At 36.9% G+C, this 22,869-nt stretch overlaps 1 protein-coding gene across 1 annotated transcript in view; it reads right to left on the minus strand.

Moving 5' to 3' along the window:
- Positions 1-22,869, minus strand: part of CTNNA3 (catenin alpha 3) — a 493,584-nt gene that overhangs the window by 142,410 nt on the left and 328,305 nt on the right. The window contains exon 10 of the mRNA XM_062001246.1: positions 8,667-8,823. Coding sequence (XP_061857230.1) covers positions 8,667-8,823 — 157 coding nt within the window. The remainder of the gene's footprint in view (positions 1-8,666; positions 8,824-22,869) is intronic.

Below are 22,869 nucleotides of genomic sequence, written 5' to 3' on the forward strand. Positions count from 1 at the left end.
GTTAATAAAAAAGCAACTGTAGTTAAATGAAACAATCTCACAAAGCCAAGTCCTGGATTCATATAATACCCATCTGCTCAATTACAACAATCAGAGATAAAGTCCATTTAGAATAAATCAATACTAATTAAAATAGAGGTGAGAAAGCTTTACCCCCAGTACACACACACAGAGAAAGGCACAAACATGTCGTCAGTCCTGCAACTGCAGTGATGTATGACTTGAAGCAAACAGCCTTAACAGTACTGTTCATGGCTTTGATGAATCCATAATACTTCATTACAGTACTACAAAGTCAAATGTACTGCAAATCTGTGAAGTAGCAAAGTATGACATGTTCCAACAGTCCTCACACTCCTTGCAATATGCCTGTTTGCTAGGAGATAAAGGTAGGAAATAAGTAACTGAATCAGGGATGCCCCTTAAAGTCTTTTGGGTGGTCTCTATTCAAACTGTGCTGCAATGAAACAGAGCCATAAGTGAAAGACAACTTCAAAGGCAAAAGACAAACCCCCCAAGACAATGAAATAACATACTAATCTGATTAGCCCAAATTACATCCAACACTTAGTCTGTGGCTTAACCACAACTGTGTATTTTGGCAAAGAACAAGTGACTAGCAAAGCATAAAAAGCTCTGTCTTGACAAGCACCCAAACTGCAATAACTTCCAACTAGCACTTTCCTTAATGCAGCCTTAGTGTACATGTTCAAAAAAGTGAAAGCTAACATACATTAAGTCATTGAATTAAAACATAACAGAATAAAGTGTACCTGAAAAGAAAAGAAAAAAAAAGTATAATGTCATAGACTGTTTCTGTTTGCAAGTGGTTCCACCAAATTAGCAGACAAAGTATTAAAGTTTTATAGCCTTACCCACAGTGTACTAGAATGTTGTGGAAGGGGTTTTTTTGTGGTTCGGATTTTTTTTAATGAGAATGCAAGTGTAGCGAGGAAGGAGATTCTGGAAATTTTAGAGGATAAACTTCAAAGGAAAGAAATTACAAGATCTTAGGGTGGGAGGAGAAGAAAATGGGAAATTTTCACTGAAAATGCATGGCACTAGAAAACTCAGGAGATTACAAAATAAAATGAAAAAAATCACATACAAAACAGTTTCTAAACTTTTAAGTGGTACAACACTGGATACAACCTTTCAGAATTTTTAACTGAGTTTCAGTAGCTGGCATTAAATTACTTTCTTAGCACATTTTAAACTTCCAGTTGATTATGAGAAGCATTAGTAAGGATGAACAGGATTTTACAGTTAGGGTAGTATTTTTCAAAAGCCATCTAGACAATATAGAGATTCTCTTCCACTAAACTTTCCAAATAGTTGCAGCACTTCTGAACGTTCTACTACTGGCCTCTGCCTAACTACAATGACCTTACTTACATATAGCATCTTCGCAAATAGGTCTTGCTGTGTCTAGGCTCATACCTGTAGCAATTTTTTACAGGTAAAAATTCCAGATCATTATCAAAGCAGAGCAAGAATTCAGTAAACAGGTCACTGATGTCCAAAATTTCTGACAAGCTTAGTATCACAGCTCAGCAACACTGATGTCATCAGCGTACTGCAATACCTAACTCTGCAAGTTAAGAGTCTGCAGAGTATAAAATACTAGGTCTAACACATATGATGCACTATCTAGTAATGGCATGAAGAACACAAAATACAGTCTGTTTCCAGAGACTGATTTAGTTCAGTAAAGAACATGTGATGCCTTAAGAAATAAAACCTGTATTTTGTCAGGAAGGCATAACACACAAAGAGACAAAAACCTGTCTATATCTAATCGCCGTTCTCCTTGCAGTTGTCTCTTGTATGGAACTTTTCACTCAATTCAAACAGATGCAATGGGGCAGCAAACAGATCATTTTACCATCCAGACATTCTGGTAATTAATCCAGGAAAAATAACATCAGTTATTAGATAACAGAAAAATCAACATGTCTCAGTAACTCCAGAGGAAAAAGTAAGCAAAAGACTCAAATTTAAGAACTTGCAAATGAATACACATCAGAAATGAAGAGGGACGTTGTTTTCCCTTGTATTAACTTGTTTATGATACAATATCTCTCTACTGTATGTTCAATTTAAAGAATTCCATGATTTAACAATTTCTGCAGTTATGAAATATATATCCAATATATATCCAAAAATGAAGAAATCATTCATTATCCTTCTAGCATAACATGACCCAAGCACAAAGCATAATCTATGTTTTAACACCTCCTTCCCTCTCACCCCTCAAATCCATCAACAGAAGAGTGCCTGAAGCTGGAACAATGACTGCACTTTTCATTTGGATGCCAATTTCAATGCTTATCTGTAGAACAGTGTGAGTCATCACACAGATCCTAAAAGAACCATGACCCCTGGTTAGCAGACAGAATGAACAGAGCAGGACAAGGTGAATTATGCTGATTACCTCTGGTGCTCAGCATTCTCTTCTCTCTAAAAACGCCTTCATTTAACAAATTAAATCTGAGGGGTTTTTTACCTTGAAGTTTTCTGTTTTTGTTTCAAATGAGAAGGGGGTTTTGTACAAAAAGAAGCAGCTTTCTCTTCCTTTCAAATCTAACAAAAAGATACTAACACCTCCTTCACATCTTGGTCTGTTTCAATCCTCAAACGGTAACAGCAAGTATAATGCATTGTTTCAGACTATCTGAGGTCCCAGAAAAAAAAAAAAAGCAGCAATATGACATAATCCTGGATAAATTAATATGATGAGATTAAAACGTCAGGTGGCACAAGGCAACTTTTAAGAATACCTTTATACAGAACATGACACTGGATAATGAAGAAGAGTTCAATGGCAGAGTGACTACAGTAGGGCAGAGATAAACAAGAAGGTGTGCTATTTGGAGAATATTTAAAAATTGGAAATGTAGTTGCAAATAATGTCATGTTAGAGATGGGAAAATTGAGAGGAACTAAAAGGATAGTATTATTTTTTTTTAATGAGTAACATTAATTCAAACTCATTTTACAGAAGTATGGGGAAGGTCTTATTGAACAAAATTGAATGATGCTAGGGATTTGTAAACAAACTTTTAAATTATTAGAAACCTCACTACCCATGGGAAATACATCACTTGAAGACAAAGGGAGAATTCATAAAATTTTAGGTTACTGTAATGTCAATAAGCTTTTTTTCTTTTTGTATTTGTGAGAGAATCACTCAGAAGAACAAGTGACAGTCTCCCAAATATCTCTAAAAAAGAAAAAAAAAAAAGGAAAAACACCCCCACAAATTAAACTGTTTAAGAAATGCATTCAGCTGTAGATTGAAGCATAAATACCTTGACTTCAGCAAGGCTTTTGATACTGTCTCCCACAACATCCTCATCAGAATGCTCAAGCAGTGTGGTTTGGATGAGTGGACAGTGAGGTGGATCGAGAGTTGGATGACCCAAATATCAACGTCCATCTGACATCTGTTTCCTAACCAACTATTTAAGATCTTTTCCATCTAGGGAAACTACAGTAACAGCAGGGGCTTCAGATCTGAAGCTATAATGTCAGAAAAGAAGCAAAGCTGTGTATTTGCTCCCCTTATGTTATCAAGTAAATTACTTCCTTAGAATTGGGCCTTTGGAAAAAGGGGGATTTTTTTTTTTCTTATTTATTTTTTGCTAGTATTAAACTGAGGAAGCTTCACTGAAATACAAAACTACAAATAAAAGCAGTAGAAAATGGGGTCCCTTAGCTCTTGTTGTTGGCGGGGCTACTATTTGCAACAACAAAAATTGCTTTCTCCAACAGCTTTATGGTTATCTTACCATGAATTGTTAGTTTCTGATGGCACAGGTTTACATTAAAAGGCAACTTCTGTTCTAGCCTTGTGATATCTCATTGTTTCCCATTACTCTTGGAAAGACTTAACATATTCTTAGATTCCAAGGAAAGGATTAAGATACTGGAAATTAATTTCTAGCTTGCAAGATTTCAGATTTTTAGGGAATTCCTTGTATGCTCTGCATTTGCAGTGTGCTCTTCAAATCTTTTCAGTGGGAGAGCCATCCAACATTTCCCTTATGTCTGAAGGTCTGTACATCACAGTGCAACAAGAGTATTCAACAAAGGTGAACAATGACTCTTCTCCCTCTTGCTAGGAGTAACTGATTTGTGCAAATTCCTCAGTTAAAAAAATTGTTCCCTTTTGCCTACTCAAGTCAGCTTGAATAATCTTTAGTCCTACCACAGAACCTCCTTACCAATCTCAGAAGTCGTTATCTATTTAAGATAATTCACTCCAATTTCTGTAAGGAGTTGAGCTGCAGGGCACCTCTGATTACATGACAGCATATTTTTTTGTTCACAGTACTAAAAAAGGCATCTTCTATTGCAGATTGATCTGTTGATGTCCATACATTTACCACTACCAATTTAGCAGTGGAAACTACATGGGGGAGTTACATATATCCTTACCTGAAGCAAACACACAATTAATCTACTCACTATCACTCAATCAGTTAAATGGCAAGTAACAGAATTTCTGGTAGAGAAACAGCAAACAAGGACTTACTAACTGTTATTTGCAAGGCATTTACCTCTAAAAAAATTAATTCCGTTTAATGTGTTGATGAGATTACAAGGGGCAAAATGCACTTTACATGGAGAACAGGAATTCATACATAAGGAAGGATGAGAAAAACAGATGAATATGGAAATATTTTTATGAAAACATTAAACTTCAATTTTGGCAAAAGAAGAGCTAATATTACAAGGATTTAAGAATAGTGATATTATAAATATGATAGATCAGAACTCAAACAGTATAGAAAGGTCAAGAGAAAGTTCAGTGGATGAAATAATCATAGTTTGGGCAAGGACATTGAGAAAAGGTCAGAAAAGCAACACAGGAGTATGCCATTCAAGTGCTTCAAGAAGACAACAGAAAAGAAAAATCACAATCCTGAGAATTTTGTATAAACATACTTTTGACACTTTTCTTACCTATACAGTTCTTGTAGACACTAACTCTTGGACTAAAAGACAATCTCTTCACTTACTGGTTTTCTAACACCCAGTAGTATTTTAATACTTAATTGCAATTAACATGTCATTGCAATTATACACCACCATCGGGAGATGGAAAGTTACATAAAAAGGAAGGAAACAATGCCATTTTGTGTTTTCCATCTAAAACCAAAAGATATATTCATGTAATATTGAACAAAGGGCATTCAAATAACACATAAGAATCAGCACTAGAAAATAAACATCATGAACTATGTTTTCAACCTAACTGTATCATTGAGGAGACACTGAAGAATCAGTTTACAAGAGCAAGGACAAAACTTGAGATTTTACAAACAGAAACAAAGTTACAAGCATATCAAAACTAGTTTCCTGGAAATTAATTCATCAAATACAAAAAAGCATATTTCATTTTACTTCTACCAATCTAAAAACTTCACATCATCATGATAAATGCTCTACAGTATTTTTTAAACTTAATTTCAATGGGTTGTAAAGATTAATACTTGCATTCTTCTTTGCATAAATTAACTATCCAAAACTGATAGGATGATACTGACTGTTCTTAGGAGGTATAAAAAATCTATGAAAAATGGCATCATCATTTATAATGTTTCATAACAGCAATGACTTTTTTATACAATTCATTAACTCTTGCTTTCCTTTATAAGGAACAGACCTTCATTTAAACTGGCTATTGGTAATCAGACCTGTTTTTCACTTATAAATATACGATTTTTTGTCTTCTGTAGTGCTAGTTTTCTTTTGAACACAGTATCACATACAAATAAATAGTAAGAATAAAACACAACTGAAACAAACACATAATCCAGTTCCGTGAGAATTAGTGAATCAAGAGAGACCAATACACGTAAAAAAAAATACACAGCATTAGCACATACAGTAAATGTCATATATTAGCACTTTAAAAAGAAAACAAACAAACAAACAACAACAAAATTCCAATACAATTCACTCTTTTCAATCTGCCACAATGGGAAAGACGCAATTTTCCTGTACACATATATTTCATTTCAGTAGCCCAACAAGTGGCTTGCAAAGAGTAACAAGGAGATCTTTTTTTCCCCATCCTCTGAGCTGTATCTCCCTTATGCAGTGTACTTTAAGGACAGAACCATAACATCCTGGATTCAAGAATTATAGAAACTAATCCACTTGTTATTGAGCTCTGTGCAAAACTTTTGTGGCGACATTAATTGGACTTACATCACACCTTAAAACTGTCCATACCAGAAATATAAGAAACATTGACTTTACTCTTGAAACATCGGTAACCCAGAAAAACCTCACATTAATAACATAATTTTATAGAATGACTTATCATCCAACACTGTGTGAAAAAAGAGATACAAAATGTAATCAAGAAAATATATATTTCCAACTCTTAACAGGTTTTGGAAAGTGTGTTTTGCATTTGACCTATAAATCAGAGAAGGAATGTAAAATACATTTTTAAGTAGGCAATTCTGGTATATGATTTAGAATTCTGAATCACTGAATTAATAGGGAGGGTTTGTTTACCAAATTTACAAGGAAATGGGGTTTTTAATATGGTTTTAACACTACAGTACTAATCATTTCCCTTGCCAACACAGAAAAGGCAGTCAAGGCTGTAAACTCACATATTCAAGTCAAATGTAACTATGACAATCTAAGGCAGCACAGTATCAATTCTAAATAAATAATGTTACTGAAAACACATTTTCCCCAACACGAGTGTGTTGGCATGTGGCGCAGAAATCATATTACTTTCACTTGAAACGTGAGACAAAACATGTACATTACCTCCCCTAATTACAAATTCCTGAAAAAGTTAGATACCATCTTCTATTACACATTTAAGTTTTCTGTTTAGACAGAGCAATATATGAATGGTTTGCTCCTTCAGAAGACAGTAATGGTGCTCATACACTGAGGAGTAGATCAAGAGTGGCTTGCACCATTTTTTACAGTTAGTCTTAATAATTACTTCTTCGTATATGAGCTATTTAAAAAAGAAAAAAAAAAAAAAAGAAACAACAAACTTTCCAAAAACCAGTAGGTGACACTACCACAGGGGAAACATCTATTCAGCAAATCATTTAAGAACAAGTGTGATGCTTGAAGTTTAAAAAAATTACATTAACATGTGTTAAAAGACTCTACCACAGGTTAGAGAACACGTTCTACACTTGGTTTAGACCAAAGACATGAACATTTACTTTTTGGACCTCATGATGCAGGACTTCTGCTAAAGGGAGCGATTCTGCTTTTACTTATTGTTAAATATTGTCAGTCATTCAACTGTGCTCAAACAAATATAAAATACACCAAAAAGACAGGAGTCTACTCTCAAAAGAGTAGCTGGTCAATGACAGATCTTTTTTCCCCCTGGTTATTATTGGAATGTCTGACTTTATTCTTCAAGTGAAGGAAATTTCAAAAAACTTATCTGAAATGTGGTATTTAAATAAATAAAAGTTGTAAAGTTAAAAAGAAATTTTTGGCTCAATGAGTTGGAAAAAGGAATTTTAGACCTCAGGAGATTTAGTAGCAGGTTAAAGAGATTCATGTGTTTAATTCAATAGGATTAACTTGTTTCATCTCTAGTAGAAGCTGCAGAAATTTCAGTTTCTGCCCAACAGGAAAGGTATGCAGCCTCCCAGACCTTATAAGCAAGAGGAAGGTTCATATTCGGCTCCCATTAAAGGCTAACTTGCACAGGGGAAAAAAGAAATAATCCTCTGGTTACATTTTTCTATACTAAGATGCTGAGATACACTTGGGAGACTAGTTCCATAAATAATTAACTTCCTCTATTTGCAGTAAATTCTTCTACATACAGACCTAAATCACTTACTAGGTGAATATCCAAACTCTTAGACAGGAGTCCATCTTCATGTTTAATGAGCAAAGAATAATTTGGGAAAACAAACTTTGTTCTGACTTCAATTGCAATAATTTCAGATGACTGACATATACAGAACTATTCATGTTCTATAGTGCTGAATAAACCAAATAATCCTAACAAATAGAATTAAAGCCAATGGACACGCCCAGAGAAAAATGGGCAAGCACAGGGCTACTTGGTTGGTTTTTTTTCTACCTGTCCAGGTTACTAACTTAAGAGAAGTCTAAAACGTAGAGTTGGGATCTTTAAAGCTGGAAGAAGTTAAACAACTAGTTACTATTTCCTGTTTAAATGTTGAAGACATTCATTGTTTCAGGAAATACAGTTTAATGCTATCAAAGGTACCTTCAATGAAGATATTTTTAAGTATGTTTTGCTTGACAAATATTTGCAGCTGAAAATTCTGGAAATGCTACAGAACATTCCACAGTAACAGGGACACAGTACAAGTGAGACTCTCCCAGTTTATGTACATACCCACTGATACACATTTCCTTTTCTAGAAATACGCTTCTTTGGAAACTTAGAGCAAAATGAACCTGTGAAGAGGGATAAATGTACCTACTGTAACAGATTCATTCTTCTTTTTTGCACCTAGTTTACCCAGCTTCTACTTAGCTCTACTTTGTGCAGAACAGAAATATTTACTGTGTGGGGACATTTTAAACAGAAGCAAAAACTTCACCAAACCTTCCATATAATCTTCCATTGGTTTCCTACTGAAAAGTTATGAAGTTTTCAAAGCGTATGAAAATTATCATACCTGATACAGCAAGAAAATCATCAATACTTGTTATATCGTCCACAGCTTCAGTAAGAAGATGGATGTGATTCTCCCACGTACTCCTATACATCTCCATGTTGGTTTTCACAACTTGACTTTTTGGTCTGGCAGCAAGAGCTAAAGCAGCATTAATAACCTGCACCAAAAATAAACACAAAATCTAAACATCTAAATAATCATGTCTTCAGAAATAAAATTTTATGTTTTATTTAAAGTTGCATAGCAGCACTTCTGTTCTCTAAGCAAAAGCATGCTCAACTTTTGGTTTTGTTCTCAGCAGGAATAGCCATTACACATTTTAGCTTCATAAATTAAGAAGCTAAGAGAACAAGACAGCAAAAGTCCCAATGTTTTATTTTACAATGGAGAATTAATGCTATTCCAGTTTGCAAGATATTAATACAAGCAGATTTTTTACTTACACATAAGCCACACACTTATTGGTACAGCATGTATCAGTTCAAACTTTAAACAACTGTTACCACAGAGCTTATTATGAAATACCTTCACTGAAAGATTATCATCCTCTGCCATATAAAAGTTGAAAGTTTTTCCAAGACAACAGATATCTCTTGGCATGAAGAGCATAGGACTTAATATATATTACACTCCCTTCCAACCCCTACCATTCTATGATTCTATGATTCTATACATAAGCAGCAGACTGGCACATTTCAGTTAGGCCTAAAAATAGTAATTACGTTCACAGGAAGAGGGTAAATTCCATCTGTCCCAGAAAAGACTCAGTGAAGATGAATCACTTTTAGGGATACCTCTTCAATACGTTAATTAGCTAGAGGAGTTTTTTCCTAATGTAGCTTTTTGCTGACATTATATTTATAAGTATTATTTATATTAAAGTAATATATCTCTCAGGTAGAAGCTGAACACTAACCTTACACTAATGTTTTTTCCCCATTCCAATATTTCTTATTTATCGAGAAGAGATGGATTTAAGATGACAAAACACCATGTAAAGCAAAAAATGGGAAGAATAAAAACAATATGCCACACTAATCTCCAGTGCTCACAGTAGAAATTAATGAAATATTATTGTATATTGTGCCACTGTAATCAAGTCATTGCATCAAAGAGTAAGAACCAGGAAATTCCTCATCCTAAGCTTATTTGATGTGTCTTTACAATAATATCAATCCTTTTGACCCTGTTATGTATCACACCTTACATTTCTAAACAGTTTTTTGGTTGGTACTTTGACATAACACATGAATTTACACAGCTGTTGAAATTTAAATAATGACAATCTTACTGATATTTGTGCTCTCATAGTGAAGAAACATACACAATCAGGCTTCACAAGAACACTGTTGGGATTGAGTCTTTTTACTAATGACTTTGATAAGAAAGATCATGGACATTACTTTACCAGGCAGTTGGAGAAGGCAGAGTATATGCAACAACAACGAACAAAATAAGATTTCTTCAACTCCACAAATTACCTAAAAAGTAGACTGGTCCGTAAGTACAAAATATAAAAGCATTCCATTCCCCAGTAAGGAAAAAAATCCCAATAGGCAAAATAAATTTAGAATTGGAACCAAGCAGAGAGGCAGCAACAAAAAAAAAAACCCTGCATTTAAACCGAAGGACTTGGAGAGTGTTTGGAGAAAGGGCAAAGAACAGGGAAACAGGGCAGGGCAGGGCATGCAATGCTGAGTCCTCCTCATCTGCACATCCAGATGATATGCAGAAGGCTGACCACCCTGAGGGAGTATCAAAACAGGGAGGATGCTCTTGGATCTATTCAGGGAAACCTGCGTGTTTGAGTAAGCCCCTGCATTGCCTCTATACCAATGCACACAGCCTGGGGAATAAGCAGGAGGAACTGGAGATGTGGTTGTGGATGCGGGACTACGACCTCATTGTGGTCACAGAGATGTGGTGGGAGAGCTCACAAGACTGAAGCACAAGAAGGAAGGCCAATGTCACTCCAATCTTCAAAAAAGGGCAGGAAGGATGACCCAGGAAACTACAGGTCACTCAGTCTCACCTCCATCCCTGGAAAGATGATGGAACAACTCATGCTGAACGTTATCGCTAAACATATGAAGGAAAAGATGGTTATCAGGGGGAGCCTATGAGGGGGAGCCAACATGGATTCACCAAGGGGAAATCCTATTTGGCCAACCTGATATCCTTCTATGAGTGCATGACCAGCTGGCTAGATGAGGGGAGAGAAGCAGATGTCATCTACCTTGACTTCAGCAAGGCTTTTGACACTGTCTCCCATAACATCCTCATCAGAAAGCTCAGGCAGTGTGCCTTGGATGAGTGGACAGTGAGGTGGATCGAGAGCTGGCTGAATGACAGAGCCCAGAGGGTGGTGATCAATGGCACAGAATTAAGTTGGAGGCCTGTGGCCAGTGGAGTTCCACAGGGATTGGTTTTGGAGCCAGTCTTGTTCAACATCTTCATCAACGAGCTGGATGAGGGGACAGAGTGTACCCTCAGCAAGTTGGCTGATGACAGCAAACTGGGAGCACTGGCTGATTCCCCAGAGGCTGTGCTGCCATTCAGCGGGATCTCAACTGGCTTGAGAGTTGGGCAGAGAGGAACCTGATGAGGTTCAACAAGGACAAGTGCAGAGTCCTGCATCTGGGAAGGAACAACCCCATGCACCAGTACAGGCTAGGGATTGGTTGATCTGCATCACTTTTTTCTGTTGTATCTAGTGACAGGACAAGGAGTAATGGAAAGAAGCTGGAACACAAAAAGTTCCCATTTAAACACAAGTTAAAATTATTTCACTGTTCCGGTGAGGGAGCCCTGGCACAGGCTGCCCAGGGGGGTTGTGGAGTCTCTTTCTCTCGAGGTTTTCAAAATCCACCTGGACAAATTCCTGTGTGACCTGATCTAGGTGGACCTGCTTTAGCAGGGGGGTTGGCCTAGATGATCTCTAAGGGTCTTTTCCAACCCCTACCATTCTATGATTCTATGATTAACAGTGCAGCAGTTAATAAATGCAAGTCTACCATGATTAGTGGTTGCAAAAAAATTAGGTAGTCAGAGAACTCAACAGTCTGAAAACTAGAAGAAAATATTTCAAAAGAACATGAGGCAAGTGTTTTTTTCTATTTTTGCACTATTACATTTTTTAAGTGGAGTAATCCGTCCATTTTGGGGCACCCTACTTCTAGAAAGGTAGGAAAAGTTTTTCTCCCCTTGAAGACAGTACAGCAACAATGTCATCATAATAGATCTAAACTACATAAAACAGTGAGAAAAGGCTGAAAAAAAATGAAGTCAGTCTAGAGAAAGAGAGAGCTTGAAGAGAAATGGAGAGTAGCTGCAGAGATGAAATGAATACCATACTCTATGTGCATCACGAAAAGCAAAGGAAAAAAATCTTTACATTGCAGGAAGGGAAAATGAAGAAACAAATAAACAAAAAACAAACAACCAAAAAACCCAATCCAAATCAACCAAAAACCACTAACTGAACCTTTTGCAGGCAAAAAGCTATCAATTTACACCTTGAATTCTTTAACACATAAAACAGTAATTTGATTAGATGAAAATATCAAGCATACTAGAATTAGGTAATTCTGATTAAAGGCAAAAAGTGTATGCTAGAGGAGAAAAAGTGCTGAACAGTTAGCTGAGCAATTACAGTTTGAAAGTCCTGAATCAGATCAACTGGGATTTTTTTTAAGCTGCATAGATTGTTGTTTTAAAAATATTAGATCACCACCACCACAAGAAGATCTCTTGATCTGCACTTCTGAAAATGTGGAATACTCTTTGAAATAAATTTAAAAAAAAAAATCCAAAAATCATCACCATAAAAAATCAACTGAACAAAAAAAAAATAACAAAACCAAAACAAAATCAACCAACCAAAAGCACCTCAAAATCCACCACTGCCAGCTATAGTTTCATCAGTTTGCCTATGAAACTTTTTTTTTTTAAGTATAGCTCACAAGCCATACAGCACACACACAATGAAGTCTAAAGGCAAAAGATGTCTGATTTCATGCAATATCATAGAATCGTAGAATGGTAGGGGTTGAAAGGGATCTTTAGAGATCATCTAGTCCAACCCCCCTGCAGAAGCAGGGTCACCTAGATCAGGTCACACAGGAACATGTCCATGCGGGTCTTGAAGACATCCAAGGAAGGAGACTCCACAGCCCCTCTGGGCAGCCTGTGCCAGGGCTCCCTCACCTCAACAGTGAAATAGTTTTTTCTTATATTTAAGTGGAACTTTTTGTGTTCCAGCTTCATCCCATTACCCCTTGTCCTGTTGCTAGCTACTATAGAATAAAGGGATGTCCCAACCTGCTGACACCCACCCTTTAGATATTTATAAATGTTAATAAGATCTCCCCTAAGTCTCCTCTTCTCCAGACTAAACAGCCCCAGTTCCCGCAGCCTTTCCTCGTGTGAAAGATGTTCCAGTCCCCTGATCATCTTGGTGGCCCTGCGCTGGACTCTCTCCAGCAGTTCTCTGTCCCTCTTGAGCTGAGGAGCCCAGAACTGGACACAGGACTCCAGATGAGGCCTCACCAGGGCAAAGTAGAGGGGGAGAAGAACCTCCCTTGACCTGCTGGCCACACTCTTCTTGATGCATCCCAGGATGCCATTGGCCTTCTTGGCCATGAGGGCACATTGCTGGCTCATGGTTAGTTTATTATCAATGAGTACTCCCAGGTCTCTTTCTGCAGAGCTGCTCTTCAGCAGGTCAATTCCCAGCCTGTCCTGGTGCGTGGGGTTGTTCCTTCCCAGATGCAGGACTCTGCACTTGTCCTTGTTGAACCTAACGAGGTTCCTCTCTGCCCAACTCTCATATTTTAATACTCTCATGTTTTAATATCCTTAATTCTCATGTTTTAATATCCTTAAAACAAAGTCACTGACTTTTAAAATAGTTGTTACAAGCAGATGACAGAACACTGATCCAGCCAGGCCCAGTCAGTACTTAGAGCTGACTACTCTTTTTCCTTTTCTGATTATAATTTGATTTCTGCTAAACAGAGTTTTTTCACAGTTTTCAGATATCCTTTCAAGATAGCCCTTTTGTTATGTGTTTTACAATTTTATCCACACTCCAGATCTACAAAATCTGCAGCAAAAGCATTTAACATGTTGTCATCTGGCAGCAGATATTTCTTGATGGTGTATGATTCTACCCCTAAAAGCAGGCACACCACTTACATCTCTTCTGTGAAAAACACAATCCCAGTTTCCCACTCTTACATTTGTTTGTTTTTTTTTTAAAGATGCCAGGCAACATACAAAGTTAAAATAATGAATACACAGAAGGTAGTTCATATTTCAGTTTACAAATAATATTCTCTCCTCCAATAAAATGCAGGAGAGAATTACAGTAACTTCCAGGGAGATCAGAAGAGCTCTTGCAAATGAATGTTGAGTGCAGTTTGGAGGACTGCTTCAATCATGCATCATTTCTACCACCTGAAAGGTAGTAAGAGCACAACAATGCTGATATAGATGAAAAGGTTGATTATTTACACCTCGTCAGAATGTAGACATTAAAACAATGACTCTGAGGCCCTATTCAAAGACAACAACAAAGGTGCCCATCTCATACACGTAATCAAACTACAGTAATAAACCTTCTGCCTACATTCCCACATCATGCACTATTCATTTGCAGCATCACTTTCAAAATGTAGGATCACTTCCTGCAGACATTTATTTATGCTTGGATAGCCAATGGCTTCTGGTTTCTCAAGCCAGTCAAGAGACTACCTCAAGCTACTAAAGGCTTACATTTTCTTTTCTGAGTGTTGCTTCTACTGAAGGCTCTGCAAGTGCAGATTTTTAATTTCTTTTTTTTTTTTTTTTTTTTGCAAAGAGTTAAAACAGGGAATTTAAGGACATGTATTTTTTAAAATAAACCCAAATAAATGTTCAGTGATTTCCTCTGTTACAATATGACCTTTGGCACTAAATGCACACTTCGAATAAATACCTCAAAGCAGGCAATAACAGGCTATGCTAAAGCCAGTCTCAATTGACTTCTAATCTCACCAGTAGGACAAACTACTTCCTTTGCTTATGAAACCAAATGCTCCAAATTCTAAAGATCAGTTGTTGTTGAGGTAGGCTTCATTTCCCCTTCTCAATTTCATTGCCACATTTCTCAGGATCTGTGGTGATGGATGAATTGAATACAATTAAGTCTTTAAGCCTTATCATCATCTTCATTTTGGTAGATTTACTGGGGGATTAGCTCTGCCAAAAATAAGCATAGGACAATGTAAAAAGACATTTCCTCTCAGAAATTTCATGTTGTGGCTGGGGTAAAAAGTTTTGAGCTGAATGTAGCTGGAATTCCTTTGCTGCCAAAAGTGAAGGCATGGTCACCCATCAGGTCTTCCTATGCTCTACACTCATGTAAATTAACAGAAACTGAATTCAAAGCATGAGATGTGACCATAGAGGTTTGGTACTGGAAGATGGAAATTTATAGTTCAGTATTTTCATATTAATATATTTATACTTTTATTTGATAGTATAAAAGGGGATGGTCATATTCAAGATTAATAGTACAGAAATGTGTCATTTGATTCTATCACTTCTAGAGATCAGAATGCATAAATCCAAACTATTTTGTGCATCTGGTATTAATTCTAATGCAGAGAGTTTCTAAGCATATCTCAAGATTCACTGAGGTATGTGCATGAATAACACATCAAAACAATTTTTTTTTTTTTTAGCTTTTAGAAAGTAGATTTTTCCCAAACTCTTACTAAAATAATCCTCTCATTCTGCCTCATAAAAGGAACTTCACTGCTTGGGATAGTATCAGTAGCATAAACTCCCATCCAACCACTTTTAATCTAAGACAACCTAAGGTTTTTCTTCCTTTTTTCAAAAGTAATCAACTGAATGTCTTGCAGCTGGGATGAAATAACTACTTGTCTCAACATGATCTGAGAACCAGCTGGCTTGGAGGCAGCTCTGCTGAAAAAGGACTTGACACCCTGCTAGATACAACTTCCAAATGTGTGTCAGCAGCATGACCCAGCAACAATGAAAGCTAACAGCACAGTGGTCTGCAAGGGTGGAAGCAGATCTAGTAGAATAAGAAAGAGAATACTTACTAGATCACATCTAAAAAATGGTGTCCAATTGTTCAGTTTGAGGCCCTCTGATGCAAGAGAGATATCAATAAAATAGAGTAAATCCAGCAGAAGGTTAGAGGCTGGAGTTCTTACCTTGCAAGAAGGGAGAGAGAACAGGGCTTGTTCAGCCTGCAAAAAAGGTAGATTCAGAGGGATCTAACAGCAGCCTTTCGACCTAATGAGGAGATTACAAAGATGGCACAGACAGACTCTTCATAGCCACACATAGTAGAAGGACATCCTGACAGTCATCAGAAACTGAGGGAGGTTCTGATGAGAGCTAGCACAGATGTGCTCAAGAGCATTTTTCACACCAAGGTCAGTCAAGCAGCGAGACAGGATGCCTAAGGGGCTTACACAGTCTCTTCCCGTGGAGATTTTCAAGACCTGGCCAGTCAAAGTTTAGAGCAAGTCAGTTTGGAACTCAGTATTGAACTTGCTGTGAGCAGAAGGCTGAGCTATAGACATTTTAAGGTCCCTCCCAACCTGAATTATTCTATAATTGTTATGTAATGCACAGTTATATAATAATTCTATTAAAATACTTAGTTACTAACATTGACTCTTTCTGGGGCAAAAACAACTCACTTCCCAGGGATACTCTAAGACAGGTAATAGAAATGTAAAGTCATAATTATCAATAGATCATGCAGCAACGTCACAAAACAGTATTTCCTGAGTGGTTACTACTAAAGAAACCACAGAAATATGTTGCCAATCAGTGGTTTCTGTTAAAAGAATCGAAAATTGTGCAAAACTTGAAATACAAGGCATAGCTTGACAGGAATCTCTTAAACAACACAGTGGGGAACTTAAATATCCAGACATCCCCAAGCTCTGTAAGAAGGCAACCATATTTGCTACTAATTCAAAAAACTAACTTGCAAGCAAAAAGCTCCACTATAATGATAAAAAGGCTCAGAGATATATGACAATGTTGCTTTGGCATCTGCCATAAAAAGCCATTAAAATAACAAAGATATGAAAAACTCCTAACTATTTAAAAGCTTTGAAAGCTGAGTATCTAGTATACAGTATACAGACTATTTAATCATAAAATGTATTTTGTCAAGATAATTAAATAAAATTGAGGCCATGTTGACAACGCAGTGCTAGACAATAGACAAATCCTACCCAGGGGATAAGTGCATTCCAAGAGTAAATAAATTACTTACTATAGCTATTAATGAAATCAGCTTTGTTCAGTGAATTTAAAAAGGTGAAATCTACACTGAAAACAGATAAAAGGAGGTGCAAAGTTAGGGAAGATGGTTTAATCATTGTATCAAAAGTGACACATTGGTGACAAAGAAAGATTGTACTTCCACAAGAAGCTTCCCTCCTCATCTTCTGAATATAGAAGTTCCACCCATTTCATATTGTGCTTTCTCACAACATCCTGAAAAACTTCTTTTTCAGCAGCAGGAGGAAGTACTGATAGTTATAAGGACTCAGGTGTGCAGGTGGTATGATGGGATAAACATATGAAAATAGGATTTTTCACTATAATTTTTTACATTATATTCAGAAAAGATTGACACTTACTGTTTAGAGACTAAAAAATTCCAGTAAGAAATAATGATGTAATAATAAGAATACAGCAATTCCTGAAATACTAAATGCAATGGTTAAAATCCTTAAGACAAATTATGATACAATATAAAATGTCCAAGTTCTGTTTGGACTCTGTTTTGGCAGAGTCAGCATTTAAATAACTTGTTGTGTGATTCTGTTTCATCATTGTTTTCAATCATTTAAAGCAGGAAGAAGGGATTGCACTTGGTTTGACAGTGCCATGGTTGAATATGAGTGGTAATAAGTTTTAGAACTGAGCTATGGATTTATTTATTTAGTATTTATTAACTATGGATTTATCTATTATTAGGTAACTTTAAGCTTTGAGATAAAAAATACCACTGAAACATATCAGTATGTATTGTTTCACTCTTCAAATGCAGCAAATGCTGCCTTGATACCAATCATTAAGGGCAGATTTAATTTCTACATTGTTATTACAAGCTACGAGCAAAGAATTCTGCGAATAAATGATAAACAACACAAGTAAAGAAATCCCTCAAGAAGGACAATTATGCAGTAGAGAGTTGTCCTGGGTTTGGCATGGCCAGGCCATTTGCTGCCGTGTGATGTCACACGCAGTGTCTCTGGCCAGCTGCCGGGCGCAGGAAACACAGCTTCTCAGCCGGGAGGCAGGCGGAGTGTGCTGGAGGTATGGCTGCTTCTTCCATCCTTGTTCTCTTACTTTGTGCTTATCTCAATCCTGCCTTTTCCTCCTGATTCTCCTCCCTATCCAACCTCAGGTGGGAAAGAGTGAGCAACTGCATAGTTTGGTTATTGTCAGCTGGGTTTAAACCTCGACAGGGGTAAGCCAACAATAGTATGAACATTATTGATCTGCTTCTCCAGGCTAGAAATTAAATACATTCCTGTGCAGCTCTGTCTCCTGATGTCTGGGCAGTGGCTGCTCGTGCCAGACTGAAATATTGTTTTTATTACACTACGATAAAGTTTTTTGTACTTTATTAAAACCATTTGTGTAAGTTCACTCAAAAGCATACTTCCCAACATAGTCTAGCACTACTGAGAGTCTTGGTGCACTCTTGAGGAAGAAATGGAAAACGAAACCAAACATAAACAAGAAAAAACCCCTACCAAACAATGGAAAAACACCAGAGTCCTCTGAAGCTCCCCACTACCCTCATACACAACTGTCTCGGCTTCATAAAGGCACCACAGGAGTGTTTCTGAATGCATTTGGAAACCTCCTACAGGAAAGGCACATGAAGTGTTGCCAGTTGTTTCCAGTACAGGGTCACCAAGATGATCAGGGGACTGGAACGTCTTTCATACAAGGAAAGGCTGCAGGAACTGGGGCTGTTTAGTCTGGAGAAGACAACACTGCAGGAGGATCTCATTAATAGTTACAAATATCTAAATGGTGGGTGTCAGGAGGTTGGGGCACTCCTTTTTTCTATTGTATCTAGTAACAAGGGGTAATGAGATGAAGCTGGAACACAAAAAGTTCAACTTAAACATAAGAAAAAACTATTTTACTGTGAGGGGGATGCAACAGTGGCAGAGGCTGCCCAGGGAGGGTGTGGAGGCTCCTTCCTTGGAGGTCTTCAAGACCTGCCTGGACATGTTCCTATATGACCTGATCTAGGAGGACCTGCTTCTGCAGGGGAGTTGGACTACATGATCTCTGAAGGTCCCTTCCAACCCCTACCATTCTATTACTCTATGTTTCTATGATTCTGTGATTAACACTTCAAGGACTGAGCAGAGACCTTAATAAAACATTCTGAGATAAGAAAACAAGATTTAAAAAAAAAAAAACAAACAAACAGATACTGTCAGGTTAGCTTAAAACATTATGAAAGTGAAAAAGACTGGAAATGCAGTAATAGTATCCAGTATTCACATTTGAGTGGATAACTTATATTTTGGACAGAAACACAGAATACAAAATAGACTGAACACTTACAGACTGACTTTTAAATCTATCTGACAGCACCTCCCTTCCAGAACTAATTCATCTGACCTGATAAGTGAACCAGACAGCAGATCAGGCAATATGTTGGGGTTTCTTTGCAGGTGCTTGATCTGCAGGAAATCAGTAATTTCAATTGTTAAGTACTTTCTCTATTTTACAATACCGAAACTAAAGTAACAGGAATAAGCAAACACTTCTATTTCTGTCTTAGTCAATAAAGCGTCTGTAAATGACCCAAGGAATGTTTTGCATATGATATTCAAGGCATGGGGGTGAACTGCACGAATCCCCTGGTTTATTTCAAGAATCAAAAGTGCACTTTTCCACTCATAAAAAAACACTGTTCCTCAAACTGTATTTTTGTGTTTGCTATAGACCTAGTATTCAGTATCTCTCTATCAAGCAAATCACAACATTGGTCAATTCCTTAAAACAATTTCAGCTACAGTTTCAATTTTCTAATTACTAATTTACTAATTACAGCCTGTGTATATGTGGGACAACTAGACTGCTCAGAAAGCAAAGATCCCAAAATTTTATCAAGCTCTGAAGAATGAATTCTCAACTGCAAATTTTAAATTCAAGAAAAGCAAATTTTTGTAATAGAAGACTAAAATAAACCTCAAGACACTGATATATAAAATAGGAAGTAAAGTTTCTAAAGTTTCATTTGTTCAGATAGAGTTGGATTTACTCATGAAGTCACCTGTTTTTATACAGATATTTTTTGTCACATAGTTAGAATATTCTCTATAGTTCTTACTCTTACAAGTTAATTAGGGTAACATCCTTGACCAGGACAAACACTACCACCCTGTTATCCAGTCCTAATTTGAATTACTGGGTAACAGACATTATGTGAGTTAATGGTTCAATATTTGAGGAAATTAACTGAAAGAGACACTTAAAATTCAGAATGTGTAAGGTAACTTAAGACTGATTTCTATTTAATAATGTTGCAGTAAGAGATGTGAACAATGCATTTGGAAAAAACACGAAAGACATCTCTATGAAAACCTTAGTGTTTCTCTTAACAAATCCCAAACATTGAACAAGCACACATCAAGATGTCTGTGCAGGCTAGCAAATCCAAAGAATAGTCTTGAGGGCACTATAATCCCAAAATCTACCAAATGGCATCACATCATCTGAAAAAAAAGAATTTTAGTTTTCCTCAATTCATCATCTAAAGATACATGGGGGAGAAAATTAGGCCTGTGAATAAACAAGTAAAACACTGAGAACAGTTGAAAGACACAGTAAGATCTGGGAGTTAACAAATTAAGACAGCATCATGAGCATTATGTAAATGCATCATGACAGATCAGGTATATTCTAACTACTCAGGAACAAGGAGGACTCTAAAATAAGACAATTATTTCCAGTAATATATTTTATACGAGTAGAATTAGTCCACAAGAACCAGCATCACAGGATTTCATCACAGAGGTGTAGTAAGTTTTCAGTTACATTCCTATACATAAATTGCAATACTTAAGAGAATAACCATTTGCTTGGGGACATATACTTTCATATATAAGAACATAAAATTATCACTAACACTATGAAGATTTATAGTTTCCTCCAAAGCAAATATGTCATACCACCAGATGTGTTACTGCGAAGTGAAGTCAATACATTTTGTCCCCTTGGCAAACAACTGTAGCCTCAAAGATCCTCACTGCTACATTTTGAGGGGTTAGCGATTGAAAGGTTTGTTGGGTTTTTTTCCCCAGTGAAATACCTCCCTCCAAGAGAGTTTCAAATCGCCTTTTTCCTGAATTCCTTGCAAGTCAAAATCCTCTGCAACCAAAACTACTATAACCAAGAAGAAAACAGTACACATGACATTAACATAACCTAAGTATTCCCGTGTATCCTTCTAGTTTTCATTTTCTGTCCTGTATTTCACATATACCCCATGAGCGGAAAGAAGTGCAAAAAATAAAACAAAGCCCTTGTTACCTTCCAAACAGTGAGGATAGTTCAGGGCAGGTAATGAGAAATCCATGAATCTTGAAATCACAAAAACACAAGAAGGGTAGTTATCTGCTGCTTTCAATTTGATTCTACTTCTATAGAAACCACTTAAAAGCTCAACTCAAAAACTTGGAAGCTCAGAGACATGAATCAGGCAAATTTTTATAAGATTCACCTCTTCACACTTCTCCAGGTCAGACACTTCCCTCAGAAGCATGTTAACCACTCAAGTTAGACCCTGCATCAGTGACAGACGGAGAAGGTGGGTGGGAGGGGAGGGGGAGGTGGGAGAAAAAGAAAAAAAAACATTTTTGCACTTTTTCTTTCCAAGCTTGTTCAGAAGACACTAGAAACTGTCAAAAAAAGCTTTCTTCTAAGCTGCAGCTCATAGGACATACAGGAATATGGACCACACAACTCCCCCCTGTCAATGTTGCAACTACATCAACCACATCTCTACCTCACTCACTTCCCTTGGTGCTTGCATCTGTTCTCTGCCACTTACATCACCTGCTGCCTCCAGGTGCTGAAGCACCCATGAGAATCCCCATCACAGTTTCAGTATTCCAGCTGAAAACACCTCAATTAGGTAAAAAGCTCATAATAGCAATATGCCCAACACCACAGAACAAGGTTGTCAGACAGAAGAGTGTAGATCATAGCTTCTTGCTTCAACAAGAGGAAGGTGTTCCCTTGACAAACTATGCTACTTATGCTCCTCTATTACTGCATGTTTTAGCTATCTATATTCTCTGATTTTCATGACGGCCACCCTTCTCTTCCAAAAAACATGTAAAACTATCTCTCTTAGTGGTATAATTTTGCTATCTTTTACTACTCTAAACTTTCCTTTACTATGACCATCCTCCTCCCCAGACTCAGTAAGGTATTTTTATCACAAGCCATCTCTAATAATGATGTTATATTGACTTTCTTTCCTACTCCAGCATTCTGCTGTGGGATTGTCATGAACAAAATGTGGCATCTCAGGAAAACTTATAAATTCAGAAAGAAGGATGAAGTTGAAGAGATAAAATAGAAATATCTTTCTAGGAAGGATACTTTCAAGTTTTAAAGGCACAGGGGAAAATAAATTGTTTATAAAACACTCGTAGCACTTTTGTGCAGTACAAATCTACAGTAAATGCCCACCAGCAATTTTGAGAAACTAAATCATTGTCATATCTTAAGTCCACTAACTGCAGGTGGGATAAGCAGAAGAGAGCTTCTGTATTGCTACAGAAGTTGAGGTTACTCAGGGTTGGGGGTGTTTTTTGATATTATAAACTGAGAATTTTTTGAGGAGTCTGTTCTAACACAACAGATGCTGGAAGATGAAAGTTAAGACTGAAAACCTCAAGGCATTTTGTACTTAATTATTCTCTTTCCAAGTACTAACATATAACAGCTAAGTAGTCACAGCCAATGTGAGACTTTAAGGGAAATCTAAGAGCCATGGTGTCATTCTTTTTTTTCTCCCTTCAATCTGTTTACTGGAGAAGTTCAAACCAAAGCAAACACCAGACAAGTCTATTTGTGTAGGAGCACAAAGCATTAAGCCTTCTGATAGGTGGCCCAC

This window comes from Colius striatus, chromosome 8 (assembly GCF_028858725.1).
Source record: "Colius striatus isolate bColStr4 chromosome 8, bColStr4.1.hap1, whole genome shotgun sequence".
NCBI lineage: Eukaryota > Metazoa > Chordata > Aves > Coliiformes > Coliidae > Colius > Colius striatus.